This window comes from Cyprinodon tularosa, unplaced genomic scaffold, assembly GCF_016077235.1.
Source record: "Cyprinodon tularosa strain WSP-4 unplaced genomic scaffold, ASM1607723v1 ctg352, whole genome shotgun sequence".
Taxonomy (NCBI): Eukaryota; Metazoa; Chordata; class Actinopteri; order Cyprinodontiformes; family Cyprinodontidae; genus Cyprinodon; species Cyprinodon tularosa.
In genome coordinates, this window is record NW_024039066.1 from 120883 (window position 1) to 136012 (window position 15130).

The 15130-nt window shown below is 38.2% G+C and overlaps 1 protein-coding gene across 1 annotated transcript; it reads right to left on the minus strand.

Moving 5' to 3' along the window:
• Positions 1–2040: 2040 nt before the first annotated feature.
• On the minus strand, positions 2041–11979 carry LOC119790000 (beta-nerve growth factor). The gene is made up of 3 exons (XM_038295281.1): positions 11544–11979; positions 3478–3891; positions 2041–3393 (listed from the first exon to the last, which is right to left on the minus strand). The coding sequence occupies exons 2-3, from the start codon at positions 3870–3872 to the stop codon at positions 2595–2597; spliced, it is 1194 nt and encodes a 397-aa protein (XP_038151209.1). The 5' UTR covers positions 3873–3891; positions 11544–11979; the 3' UTR covers positions 2041–2594.
• Between the last annotated feature and the right edge of the window lie 3151 nt (positions 11980–15130).

Consider the following 15130-nt stretch of genomic DNA (forward strand, 5'->3'; position numbering starts at 1 on the left):
ATTCCTTCCCGTTATAACAACCCCCATACAGAGGAACCGAAACCCCCCCCCCCCCCCCCCCCCCCCCCCCCCCGTTCAGCCAGGCCAACAATTTCCCCTAACAACCCCCTTTTCAGAGGCATAGACCAGTATCGGGTATTGCAGGCTAACAAATAACCAAAACAACTCCTCATTCCTCGAACCCGTTCTTCCCGTTCAATTTGCACGTTTCCTAAGCTAGGAATTTGTTTTTAGATATTTCTGACATTATGAATTGAAAAAGCTTCATGTAAACAAAGTCCAGTGGATTATCTTTTTTTACTTTTTTGGAACTTGCCCAGGTATGTATCTGAAGATGCGGATGACGATTAAAAACAATATATAAGACTAAATTAAAGGCATATTACAGTGAATAAAAACATATAATGAACGCTGGGGATGAACCCTTCACCAAATCATGGGACTTTGATTGATTCCAGCTTGAGTGTCATCCTTTATGGTTTATCCCTGAAGCAAATCTATCCAGTGGGATCAATGTTGTCTTGGTCCGATATATAGACTTTAATATTACAAATATTTGAAAACCTTTGAATAAATAAAAAAATAATGTCACATTATTGATCTATTGGGAAGCAGAGGGCTGCCATTATGCTGCGCCTTGGTAGCAGTGTGGAGTTAAGGGGTCTAGCTGAGGGACCCAAAGTGCAGGCTGTGGGGATCGAACCAGGTACTTGCAACCTTCTCAGAGCACAAGCGCACTGCTCTAACCACTAGGCCAACACCTCCCTCTTGCTTAAATTGGTCAAAAGAACATGGCTCTATAATTAGTTTATAATTACATAAGACTAGATAAACTCCTAACATTGCTGCATCATTAAAAGATCAAGCCAGGTAGTATGACTTTATGAAGTTCTTACACTCTGGTTGCATACAAAGTCTTTCTGATTTAATTATTGCACCAAGTTGGTTTATTATATCTTGTTTTGTGTTTACACTTTGTTTTTGTTCTTTTGGGTAAATTAATATACACTTGCGCATAATGAGTAAACAAGAAAGAGAACCAACAGGAGAAACAACTAAGCTACGTAAATCCGTAACGAAGTGGAGGTACCGACAGAAAGGAAAAGTTTAAGATCAACTGTTAAAAACACTAAAGAAATATTTACTGCCAAGAACATTAAGACACAAGAAGCTCTGAAATGTACAATATGAGGCTGAAGCTGGAACTCAGATTTCGCTTCTCAGAAAGTAGTCGGCAAAATGGTCCTCAACCGTGTTCATGTCCGATGACCACGCCCCTTCAAAAACCCTTTCATCAAAAAGGACTAAGTAAACACTATTGGGATGAATGCTTAGTATTTATTGTTCGATCTGAAAAAAAATAGGTTTTTCTATGTTTTCATAGTCGTCATGGTGCATGACTAGACATGTTTAAGGTCTTTGCACTAATTACCCAGTTATTTACTCCCACATTCCTTTAGTGTAAGCGATCCAGATCCCTGCAGGTCCTTCATCTGTGAAGCAACTTTCCCTGAGACCCAAGGCAGCTCAGACCACTTATGGTCTGAAAAACGATCTTTATAATAATCTGCATGGTCTACGGTAGCTTGAATTCCTTCGTAACTTCACTTTATCTGAAGATTATCTGCATTTTTAATTACTTGTATTTCAGCTCTCTGTGCATGAAAAGTTTTTATAACTGATGTGCAATTAAAGATTGCATAAAATTTGTTTAAAAATATGTCACTGGATTTTTGTATTTTTAATATTTAGTAATTAGTTATTAATGTATATATTTTAGAAAAGCATCTATAGTTATGCATAATTCTGAAATCTTTTATTATATTACTCGTATATACGTTTTTATACCATTTTATTCCTATTAAAATCTAAGAATACATTATCATTATCATTTAATGAAAGCCATCACCACGTTTAGTCATTTCAATAATTTAGCAGCTATTCCCAGTTTGCATTTTAAAAGGTGCATTTTCTCCTACTTTAAAGAATAAAACAAACAAAAGATATTTTGAATACAAATGCATCAAAGCTGCACTTAAATAATCTACATACAAATTTCTTTTATTATCATATGTCATCAGATCTTCTCTAGGTGCCACATAATTTACAACCCAGGCGGGTCCCACAGAAGGAACCTGTAACATTCACCCACAGCTGTAAGAGTTAGGAGCAGGGAAATGGAATCTCAGTAGGTGGCGCTCTTTGCTTTCAAAAGGTGGCGAACCAGAGGCTGGAATTATCATTAGACACCAGAGAGAGAGCTACAACTGCATAAAGACGTCTTCTATAAATACACACTGAGATACAGAAAAAGGTATACTGGTTTCATGTTGTGGACACATCAGGAAATATATTAATATCAAAGACATGCTTACATACTAGTCAAAAATAACTTAGGTTATGAAAGATAAAACATACAAAAACAGTACTTCTTGATGTAAAATGTCTATGTAACAGTTTTCTCTAAAAATATCTAGCATTGAGGTCTTCTTGTTTTCTGGTAATAGTCATAAAATGGAGGAAGGAGACATTTGAAAATGTGTGGACAGATAATGTCTGAGCTGCTCTGCCGTCCCCTCCCTTCCTTGCTTGTATTAGACTCTCCCCCGTCTCGGCAAGACCTCCTTCCCCCCCTTATTAGTTCTGGAAAGCAGCACGCAGACGCAGGATGAGTCTATTCGGATCCACCTCCATCCCATCCTGTTGTTGGCGTCCTTGGAGAGGGCCCGGACAAACGACTGCCTCGCTTTGCACATGCTCTTCCACTGTTTTGTATCCACGCCCAAGCAGCCGGCCCCAGCCACGCCCGTCCCCGCGGATCTTGACCCCCCTTCGCTCGTGATGCTTGACCCGCTGCGCTGATCGGCCTGGCGGCACCGGGTCTCATAGAAGTACTGTTTGAGAGATCCAGTCTGCGTCTGGATCTCCTGGAGGATGGTGACCTCCTTGCCGTAAGTGTCTATGGCGGTCGTTTTGTCGGTCACCCAAACGCTTTCCGACTCGCACACAGACTTCTCGCCCCTCCGGCTGTCGTTCTGGGGTGACCGCTTGTTCCGTTTAAAAGGACGGTCCTCGTCCTTTCTTCTGGAGTAGTTTGCCCAACTTGGAGTCGTCGTGCTTCTGTCGTTAGCTCGGTCGCCATGGCCCTCGATGCGCCCGTCCGCATCCTCCTGCTCCTCTAGTTCTCCGCCTTCCTCGTCCGTCAGGCCATTCTCCAACATCAGCAGGAGCGGCGGATGCTCTGGAGGTGATGGAGAGGGTGAGAAAAGGACTCTGGGGTGAGCGTCCAGAAACATCTCATCTATCTCCAACAGGCTTTCCATCCCGACCCCCAGACCTAGCCCAGCCTCCAGGGTCAGACCGTCCTCACCAGGAACCATTGTGGCTCCTGTACTGGATGTCGATGTGTCTCTTAGTTGCCCTGAAGGAAGCAACGGTGTACCCGTAGAGTCCTGTTGGGCCATTTTTTTTGAGAACTCCAAAACGCCGGAGTCCTCCTTCCTGCTGGCTTTGTAGTCCTTTGGTAGAGACTTATCCTCCGGAGATTCCTCAGTCCTGAGTGGTTCCAGGCTGATTTTGTCCCTGCTGGCTGAGCTGCTAAAAGTTTTGTAGGCTATCTGATCCTCCCCTCTGGATGTGGAGGTCTCTCTATGAACTGAGAGATTAATGTAATCTTTTTGGCTTTTTCTGCTGCTGTCTGTTCGAGAGGCATTTCCTCCAAGGCCGTAGTCCAAAGACGGAGCCGGGAGGAAGGAGGCCGGGTCACGGCGGTGCTCTCTGCGGCTGCCTGAGCCGGGCTGCGTCGTCGCGGGGTTATGAGGGAAGGGCAGGGCCGAGGCGATCACCATGGCAACCAGGGGAAGCCAGTGCATCACTCCCAGGACGTATCAGCTGGCAGACAGAGAGGAGAGAAGGCGTTATTTCATACAGTGCAAACTGTAGCTTTTCAAGTTAAACAAAGAGCCCCAATTAAGAATGTAAAAAGAGGTTTTATTGGTGGCCCTGCAGCTTTATGGCTGCAGAGCTTCAACTGCTGACGTATGGGTTTAAAAATCTTGGCAGAACCTGTGGAAAAAGTAGAACCAAGTACAGAGAGATCGCACTTATTCTTCATGTGGAGCCCAGGAGGGAATGATGCAGAATCTGCTGAATTAGGAACTGACCTTCAAACAGAGATGCGGTGTGCATGCAAGTCAGTCATTACAGCTACAGAAGGTGGATAAAAGCAAGCAAGAATCAAGAGGAAACAAATTACTGCTTTGATAATCTAGGGGTTAACTTTACCCTATAATAATAATAATTACTATTCAGTTTTTACACAAATTAAATACTAAAGGGTTTCTTTTCTTCCTAAAGGTGATAAGAAACGTAGCATCTTTACCAAAATATCTGTGAGTATTTCCTTTGTATAATAGGGGCAGACTTTATACCAAAAATCCCTAAAGACATTAAAATGTTAAGTAAATATTATGGTTGTGAAGGAAATTTGACAGATGAGACCAACTGGGAAATATCTGGGTGGAAAAAAAAAAAAAAAACAGCAATCTGCATAACGACCAGACGACCTTCTGTTTGAAAAGGTAAACTCCTGACATATTTATCCAAGTTAGATTAAGGATGAGGCTCATAAATGCAGCATTAAGTCTGCAACAAAATTACCCTAAACTGTAAATCTGGGACCTTTTCCAGAAACATTAAACATTTGGACCAAAGCTGGTAAGATATTCTTTTAGCTTAAGCGCAAAAGAAATAAACAAACCTTTCATGATTTGAACTAAGTGGTGAAATTTTTGAATTATTGTAGATCCCAAACATAAAAACAACCTCAAATTATTTAATTCTTGGAAGCCTGGGCCAAAATTCCCCCTCAAGTGACGCTACAGACAGAAAGTCACAAATAAATTATTAGTTATTACAAAGTTTTACATTAATTGTTCCAAAAACAAAGGAGTAACGTCAGCACCTTGCTGTCAGAATTAAGGAGTTGCAATGTAACAGGATTTTAATAACATCTATCAACAAGATATAGATAAGAGGAGATAAACCTCAGGTATCCTTCCTGAACTCACCCGGGGGTGATTTTTGTTCTTCTTTGGAAAGGTAATGACTGATAAATTAGATTGAGTTTCCCGTTATTAAGAGATGGAAACGTAAATAACCTACATGCCATAACCTGCATTGTTCAAACTGCGAGCTCACTGTCGTTCCAAACGAAATTAGATGTAAACTTCTCCTGAATGGGAAGAGACCTTTTAACCATTGGGAATCGTGTGTGAATGAAATCAAGAGTAATTAGGCATGCAGAGATGATTCATCCGAATTTCAGCATGAGGTTGCCCTCTGACTAACAGGACAAGTGTTCCAGTCACCCCGTCCTTGTGGCAGTTAGAATGGGCTGGCATTCAGGCGACGCAGCAGTCGACGTAAGAGCGGATTTGGTTATTTGTTTGCGAGCAGAAAAGGCTGAAATCGGTGGAATGATGGGAATGTCAGCGATGCATAACTTAAGTGGCTCATTCATAGTTTCCTCGGGCATTTGGAAGACAAAAACATAAAAGAAGGCAAATGTGAAAATAAAAGGAAAAGACGTTTCATGACTGAGGGTGTTTATTTCCTTGCGGCTGTTTGAGAGTGACTGAGTGGATGTTTCATTGCTGGCTTTTAGCAGCGAAAATCTCCCTCAGTGACGGGCCACGCCCAGAACACAACGCATCTTACAGTGGGGGAAGGACCAGGTTCGCTCCACTCATAAGTCACCCATCCAGTCACCTTGGGTGCTCCAAGTGCTTTTTAATGCTGACAGTAAATCACATCAAAGTGCTGCAGCGCCCTGAATGATGGCAGGAAAAGGAGCTTGCCAAATTTCTCCTGTGATGAAAGAAAAATTTGCATGTCAAGACCAACTGTTGAAAACTGTTTAACAGTGTAGAAGCATGCAATTTGGATGGCTGTAAACCAGGGTTCCTACATTTTGCAGCTAGAAATTTTTGCATTTTTCAAGTTTTTTCTTTTATGATTTGGAAATAATATGAAAAATGACTGCCCAATAGGAAATACTTTTATTTCTTTTTTCTGATAAGGTCCACATATTATAGATGATTATTCGACTGCATGGTGACTTCTGTATAGTAACTTCTTCTACTATATGGTGACTGTCCTACGTCACAGTGGTTGGTTTTATTTATGCTATTTGTTAAAAAAATATAAAATTACAGTTCAAGATCCTTATCACAGATTATTTTAAAAAAAATGTGACTATGTTTTTTATATTATTTTGAAAAAGTGTATCTTTGTATCATAGATTCATCTTAAAGGGAATTCTGATTCAGCCAGAAATTCTTAATTAGATTTAAATCTGTACTTTAACTAGGCCGTTTTCACATGTAACAAAGCTTTTCTCTCATAAAATTTTAGAGCTGGAAGTTTGTTTACCATCAGCTCGAAGGTTAACTTTCTCTCCAGCTTATGTACTTTACAGCCCCCTGCAATTTTTCTTTTACGATTTCTTCATTTATTTTTCTACATTTTTTCCCAACCAGGTTAATCATCCTCTTCCTGCTTTTTTTTATTATTTGAATGTTGTAAAAACATCCACTTCTTTTTTGTATCTGCACAAAAAATCTATAAACTCTAAGATGGGATTACACCACACTATAAATATTCTTTAAAAGCAGAAGATGCTAGTTTTTTACTCCTGAAACAGTCTGAAAAAGGAGAGAATTAACCCCTTTCTAATTTTCAATGTGTGCATTCATTAATTTACCTAATCAGCAACATTAAAACGAAATTAATCACTAAAGTCGGATAAAAACCCAGGATTCCCTGCAGTAAATCAGATTCAGATTACTTTATTTGCAGAAACATCTAGGTAAAAAGTCTGTTTTCATTTCTTTCTCTCAAAAGATGACTCTTGCTTTACATAAAGGATAAAGTCTGGAAGCTTTAATTACCTTTTTTTGGGAGGGGGACTGTTGGAACATGAGGGGAAAGTGCTGATCTAAAAAAAAAAAAAGAGCAGAAAGGCAGGCTCTGGTAGGTAAGTGGTGTTTTGGTAGAATGCTACAGCACTTTCATCACCATTCGCTACAATGACACGCATCATTTGGCTGCGAAGCTAAACGACATGCACAGCGTGCTTCCACCCCTTCTGGCTCAGGCGGCCTTTGTAATCTCCAAAATGTACAAATCTGGCTTTACTCATCTCATTCCTGATCTGCATATGTTTAATATTCTTTGAAATGAAGGAAAAAAATGTGGGGGGAAATGCCCCGAACAAACAAGCAGATCATCAAGCATAAATCCATGCCAACAGACTAAACTATGACTTAACCAGAAGGCTTAAATTAGCCTCAATGATCTTATCGTTTACCTTAGCACAGACAGATGACTGCAGAATAATTGGATGGATTGGATTTTTTTCTTTTTCTTAGTTTCAGGTGTTCAGAAACAGAAGTTGCAACTTTCTCCCACACTTTGCATTTAAACATTATTTTCTCTAACTCCTTCTTTAAGCCGTTGGCTTTTTGACAACTGTTTGTTTACTGTCTTTTGTATTGGTAATACTCACTTAAATAGCCATATTTATTTTACCGATACTAATCAAACAACACAATCGCACTGAACTTTCAAGACTATTCCAATAATTTGAAAAACACATTTCAGGTGTTTTCCAGTTTTAACCACGTTATAAATATTTGGAGTAAAACATATCTAATTTGAATATATCTTATCTTTTCATTGGAATAGAGAACACAAATAACTTTGGTTTACCCTTATTGCCTATTTAAACATGCATAGAAACCATCTTGGAAGTGGTTTTGTTGCAGCCGTTTAACACATGGTGAAACTCACACCCTGCCGTGACTTCAGTGCACCTTGCAGCTAGTGTTGTACCGATGCCATTTTTGGCCCCGATACCCGATACCTGGCTGTGCAGTATTGGCTGATACCGATACCATACCAATACCATCTGTTTGAAATTGATGTGTGTGTGTCTATATGAAGAACTGCATACTACTTCGATGTAAAATAATTGCAACCATTGCGTCAAGCTGCTGCCTACCTTTGTGAAGTATTGCCTACCTGGAAAGGGGGACAATAGATGAATAATACCATTCTAAAAATGGTATCGGTACTCGCCAATATTATTATTTTAGTGCAGTATCGGGGCCCTGCCCGATACTGGTATCGGTGCAACACTACTTACAACATGATTCATATTCATCAGCTTCCGCATGTTTTCATGGGATTCTACATTTTTTACCGACACAAAGTATTGCATAACCGATGAGCGTTGAGCTTTAAATTGATGCATTAACAAACATTAAAGCGGAATGCGTTTTAATTCAGCTCTCCTGAGTCACCATTTAGTAGAACCTACTTTCCTCGCAGCAACAGATGCAGATATCTTGGGATGCATCTCTACTATCTTTATGCATTTTTACAAACTAACATTTGTTCCCCTCCTTTTCTGCTTCATAGTTCCAGCTCTGTTACATTGGATCAGTCACATGTGTATTTTTGTGGTCTTACTACAGATGAATGGCTGAACTCTAAACTGGACTCACATTATTTTGCACTACCATTGTTTCTGAACTTTTATAATCCTTTGAAATAGGACACACTCAATGTTCTACTGCATTTTGCACCAAATTATTTTTGCACCTAACTGAATGTTTTCATATTAATATCCTTTTGTACCATTTTAAAAAATTGGTTTGGTTTTTTTCCTACATTGTTTACATCACTGCTGCACTTTATATTAGTAATGTTTGTCTGCTCCAACTGTAATATCAGACTGTTGCATGGCTGTATGCAACAAAACTTTGTTTACACTCTGTGCATAAAAAATGGCAATAAACTTTGTCTAAGTCTAAGATTTTGACGACTATTCCGAGGAATCACGCATTGATTCCCAGGTACTTCTATGATTCCCATGAATTTGTTCCTTACACCTTCTAATCGACTCTGACTAGCTGAAGAAAAGCATCCCCACAGCATGATGCTGCCAACGCTTTGTTTTGCCCTGAGGGTTTTGCGTTTCCAATGATGTAAAGAGTTAGTTTTCCGCCTCACGTAGTGTCAACTTGTAGAACAACAGTCAATTGTGACCTCATCTGCTCAGAGCACATACAATTTCAATTTGGCTTCTTTCCTGCCGCCTATCATTGAAGGCCAGATTAATAAAGGGCTTTATATTTATTCTGCGGACAGATTCCTCTAATCTGAGCTGTGGAGTCATTTTATGGTTACCATCAGCCTCTTGGCTGCTCCTCTGATAAATGCTCCTCTTTGTATGTCAGATAAGGTTTGGTAGGTTTGCCGTTGCACCATATTCTTCACAATTTCACCTGATTTACTAGATCAAATTACAGAACTGCTGATTTTTTATAGAAATTTAAAACTGGATGGTAGCACTGGAATTTATTTAGGGTCATGAGTGCAGAAAGAGGGTATAAAAGCACCAAACTTTTAAAATTTTTCTTAAGGAGAAAAACTTTGGAACCATTGCATCCTGATCTTCCAACTTCCCAGCTATGCACTATCCTTAAGACAATAAATCATGATAAAACTCATTGTGGCTGTGGCGTGACAATACATGGAAAAGGTCAACTGGTATGAATAGTTTTTGCAAAGCGCTGTAAGTAAAGGTAATTAGGAGGGATTATGGTGCAGAGAACCAGCGAACAGATGCCCTAAAGCAGGTCCGCACCTGGCAGAAGCTACTGTGCTTATTAGCCTGTTTACAGAGTAATCCCCCTCCTCATGCGTGGCTAATGTCAGCCTGACAGGGAGATAATGCACTGTGTGTTAGTGTTGGGACTGCGCCCCATCCTGTACTAATCTGGACTCTTTGATGTTGTGCAACTCAGGGAGCTGCAGGAGAGTAAAGCTGCCTGGAGCAGCAAGTTCCTCTTAAAGCTGGAGAAACTAAAAATCAAACGGCCAGAGATGATTGATTGATTGATTGATTGTTTTTTTCCCCTGACATGTTAAACATGTGAAATTCTGAAAAATCTGCATGTTTTCCTTTTTATTTCAAAACTAAGAAATCCCCTCATTTTTGATCAAGAAACTGATAAATCTACAGGATCTAATGAATATCCTGTATATTTTAGCAAATACTGTAACACCTTTAGGTTTAAAATAACTATTTAAGCAAAGCAGCAACAGCTCCTTTCTTTTCTCTTTTCTTTTCAATAGAAGAGGAATTTAAAAGAATACAATTTATGGAAACCTGCTGCTGACATTTAAGCTTCAAATGCTTGACAGGTGATTCACTGACTGTACAAGCCCCTCAAAGGTTATGGTTCTGAGAACTCCAGGGCGTGAGCTACCTAAACAAATCCAACAACTTTGTTTTCAGTTTAGCTCCAACTAAACTATACCTGATTTGCAGAAAAAAGAGGACCAACCGGCAAAGGTCTTTGAATGTGAAAAGCACAACCATAGATTTGCTTCAATGATCTGTGGGGTTTATTCATAAAATGCTGTGTGTCATTAATCATTCCAAAAAAACAAACAAACAAAAAACTTCCAAGTTTGAAGATGTTTTGCTTCCCATCCAGGAAGCTTTTTCAATTCAAAACTTGGAAACAAAGTCCAGCGGATTGTTTTTTTTTTACTTTATTTGGAATGAGTTTGAATCTTCTCCAGCATATGTGTATCATTAGAAAAAGAATGCAAGCAAATCAACTTTTCACTGAAAACAAACAAAAAAATAAAAAATTTATTTAACTACTAAAGCAAAAAAATTTATCAACAATATTACCTTCAAGTCAATATTACCTTTAAATACTTTTTTAAAAGTATTTAAAAAATCTAAATCAGACAGGGCCTAAAAATAAACTGATCTCTGCACTTATGCAAAAAAAAAAAATGCATGTTTCAGCAGTTTGATTAAGTAACATGGAAAAACATCCAGGTTAATGTTTGTCTTCACAGGAGCTCATTTACTGCGGCCTAGCTGTCCCGCCGTGCAAACATCCCATTAATTCAACTCTGATTGTTTCAATCCATGTAACCCCCCCTTCCATCCAAACTCAAACTACATAAGGGGGGAAAAACTCTCTCCTTCTCTGTTCTCACTTGCATTTTTCGCTGAACCCATGATACCACCCACAGCGTCAGCTCACTCCTTTATCTTGTTGACAACACAGAGTTAAAGCATCAACACACCGTGTGTGTGTGATCTACCTGCGGGTTGGGCTGGGACTCGGTAGCTCTCACCTCACTTGAGTGACTGCCAAGGAAAACAAAATTTGGAGCAGCTTACAAGCGCAGGATTGCCAAGGTATATGTCAAAAATAAGCAGGATAACTACCTGGAACCTCAACAAAGACCCCAGAGCGCGTTAATGGGAATAAAACACGCGCGATGCGCTTAAGTGTGAGCGCGCGCCTGTGTTTACATGTCAGAAAGTAAACTTTATGAAAACCAAATATGCATGTTTGGATATTTTATCATTGTTTTTATTCCAAAAATAAATAATTAAATGAAATAAAATAAAAGTGTGCGAAAAAAGTAAGGATTTCTAAGCGTACCGTTTAGGTGAGATCCGGACCCCTCGTCCTTCCAGCTGACACCACATTGATTATAAAGTCCTGTCCTCAGCAGCTCAACTGGTTTCTTGGAGGAAAAAAAAAATGAAAATAAAATAAACTCAAAAACAACTTTCACTGGGAACCATTGGATAAGAAATCAAACATTTCTTTCTTCTTTTATTACTCCGTGACATCGCATGCATGAAAAGAAACCCGGGAGCAAGAATAAAATAAGTAAAAGGAGCGCAGTTTTAAGAAACTAGAAGATTCCTCTCCTGCTCAGTGAGCGCTTCCACTGAAAGGAGAAAAAAAGCCATATAAAAAGTTTAAAAAGTGTAACCGAGGCCTGATATATTCCCATATGTTGGTCCTCCGTTTCTGAGAAAGAGTATTTCAGTTCAAATAGGTGAGCGAGTGGAGCTGGAAAGAAGTTCGCTTAATGTTTTATGGCTCCAAACTCCGCCTGAAACCTTAGCGTAGGTTAACAAACCCCCTTTCCTGTTCAGAAATGATTTCAATAAAAAACTGCAGAAGGAGGGTGGACGCGGGGCTTTTATTTTGAAGAGTAAGAAGGTACTTCCGGGGATAGCACACGCTAACTTGACCAAACCAAAATTTTTTTGGGGGGGGGGGTGCAGACACGAAGCCAGGCTTGCAAGTATGGGAGTGTACATTAAGCATTAAACAGAGCAGACAACACAATTTATGTAAACGTGGATATTTAAATACAAAAATTTGTATCAAATTTCCACCTTTAGGATCTTTTACTGTTTAATTTTAGTTTTTCTTCACCAAAGCGATTAAAAAATTGACAAACTCAGATTTTTTTTAAATCAAGTTTAAAAAGTTTTCTTTTCAATGTAAGGTTTCTATACATTTACCCAGATACCTCAATTAGAGGATTAAAGCTCTAGAATTGGGGTGTCTAATGAATGGTTTGGCCCCACAGCAAAGGTATTTGATACAGATTGATGGGTTTTTTTTATTTTTAATTAGGTTAAACTTGAGCAAAAATTTAAAGTTTTTTGACGAAGGAAGGTAATTTTAAGTTAACTAATAATTTATTGACCGATCAGGCTTTTGCAGTTGTAGCCCTAAACTCTGCACCAGCCTGTCACTTAAGTTCCAGTTAAAAATGTTTTAATTGTTTTTAATTCAAGCTCATTTTTGGTTAAATCAGGTCTTTCATTATGTGCTGTCTTCTTGTTAAGCTGTTATAAATTGCACTCCATTTTCTCCTCATTTACCATATTTTACTTTTACATTTTCTTAACTGATACATTTTACTCTTGTGAAGCACATTAGGCAAAATTCTTTCTTTTTAAAAGTGCTATATAAATAAAATTCGCAACGACATACTGATGACCAAACCTTTGTCTAGTAGGAACAGATCTATGCCATGCCTTTTACTCCAAAGTAGACTTTATTGCATTCAAATCTCCTTTTATGTTTCTTTTATTAAACCAGGGTGAATACAGCATGTGTTTGTTATGTAAAAACTGACTAACATCTTGTTCCTTTTGCTTAGAAAACCGAGTCCAAAAGAATGGAGTCTGTTTACGTTGTGGATATGTAGTGAAATAATCTGTAATGACTTTACCATCTATTTCAAACAAATCTGTGAAGATTGTTAAATTGAAATATTGCATGCTTAGATTTTGTTGAGCATGTTAAGCAGATTTAGGATACATTTCTTTGTGTTTTTTTTTTTTTTTTTGGCAGTATATTGGACATGGACACCTCTGCTGTGGATTCCTCGTTACTTGACAAGGCCGACCCCATTAACATCTTATTTGCAATCATACATATATGTTGCAAATTGCAGTATATATAGAATTTTTTAAAAAGGGATTGGGGTACAAGAAAACTAAGGGAACACACTGGAGCATATGTGTTAGCTTTAAGGAGGAGAATTGTTAATTAACACAATATAGGAAAGTCTCTGAGATCCATTTATAAAGATCTACATAATCCAAGATCACAATTTAGACAATAAAAAAAAAAAAAAAAAAAAAAAAAAAAAAAAAACAAGTTGTTTAGATCAACTTCAATTGTTCTAGAGGGATGAGCCAGCAGTCTACCTCAGATAATAGGATAAATTCTAATACCAGTATCTATGTTCACTATGGAGATGGTTGCCCATCACCAAGGAGACACCAAAAACAAAAAATGCTTAAAATTAGACATTTTTACATTTCACTGAAGTTCAGACCAAAATGAGGTCTTTAAACCTAACAACAAGCTCAATTCAGCTTGGATTGATTTAAGAAATAAAATAAACACTGAAAAAAAAAGAATCTAGAAATAAGTAAACATTTCTCAAATTAAGTGCATTTACCCTTAATTTGAGTAGGTAAATGATATGATGTGCCAATGAAATTGGTATTTTTACTCTTAAAATAAGATATTTAGATAAAATGCACTTGTAATAAGACAATGTAATTGTGTTTTATAATTTTAAATGTAAATTGTCTTGTTCCATTGGCAAAATGTGTCTTTTACCCTCTCAATTAAAAAACAAAGGTACTTATTTTTTAGAAATAATGACTTATCTAGATTTAGATTTTTCCCAGTGAATAATTAGAGATCAAGTATGTCCGTGTTTCAGTCAAGCACGGTGGTGGCAGCATCATGTTGAGGGGTTGTTTTCTTGCCCCAGGGTATTAGTACATTCCATAACCCGGGTGGAGTAGTGAAAATGGCGGCACTACCTTCAAATTCTTTCATTTCACAAATCAATCAGTAGGCAGTTAGAAAATGGACACGTTTGGGGCTTCCTGAACAATGGTCACAAACAAAACAGGCGAGCACTAAATTTATGAAAGGCCTTTCCAAATTCCAAGCTAGTAACAATTCAAAAATGTAGAATTGATACCATTATGTTGGTTATGTGTAAGGACAGACAAACATATATTATTTCAACAAATCCCTGGAATAGGGGCAGAGCAGTTGGTGGATTCACATAAATATTAACAGTTATGTGTGGAATACTGATTTGAATGTATTAAATTGCAATCATTTCTTAAATACATCTTGGATGTATGTAAACTTCTGACTGAAACTGTGATAAAAAAAAAAAGTATGACAATAAAGGCTTTTTATTTTATTTAAATTAAATGTTAGCAGGATTTTTTAAATGTTTTTTGCACTATTCCCCTTAAAACTTCAATAGAAAGCTGAGAAACACAACGACCACCGAAGCAGTCCTGGAATTCATCCAAGAACATTTAAATTTTATATGATCTTGTGTTGAAAAACTTATTTCAAACAAGTTGTAGCAAAACTTGAAGGCCTCTTTCATTAAGGTTCCCATCTGCAAGTGTAGGAAGCTGCAACATGATTCCTTTTGGCACAAGCAGACCTGAGGATGTAACCTTGATTTTGATGCCAAACTCCTGCCTGCGTGCAGATTGCTTCCTGATTGCTCCTGCCAGATTTTCGTAAGATCTGATGCTGGCTCCTTATTGCACTCTTGATCGCTATTCATTAGTTATTAAACTCATATGTATGTCTTAAAACTACAAAGATCCTTATTAAACCAGATGTAAAAACACTGTAGAGTGGTTTGTTTTTAATCTCCTGCATGT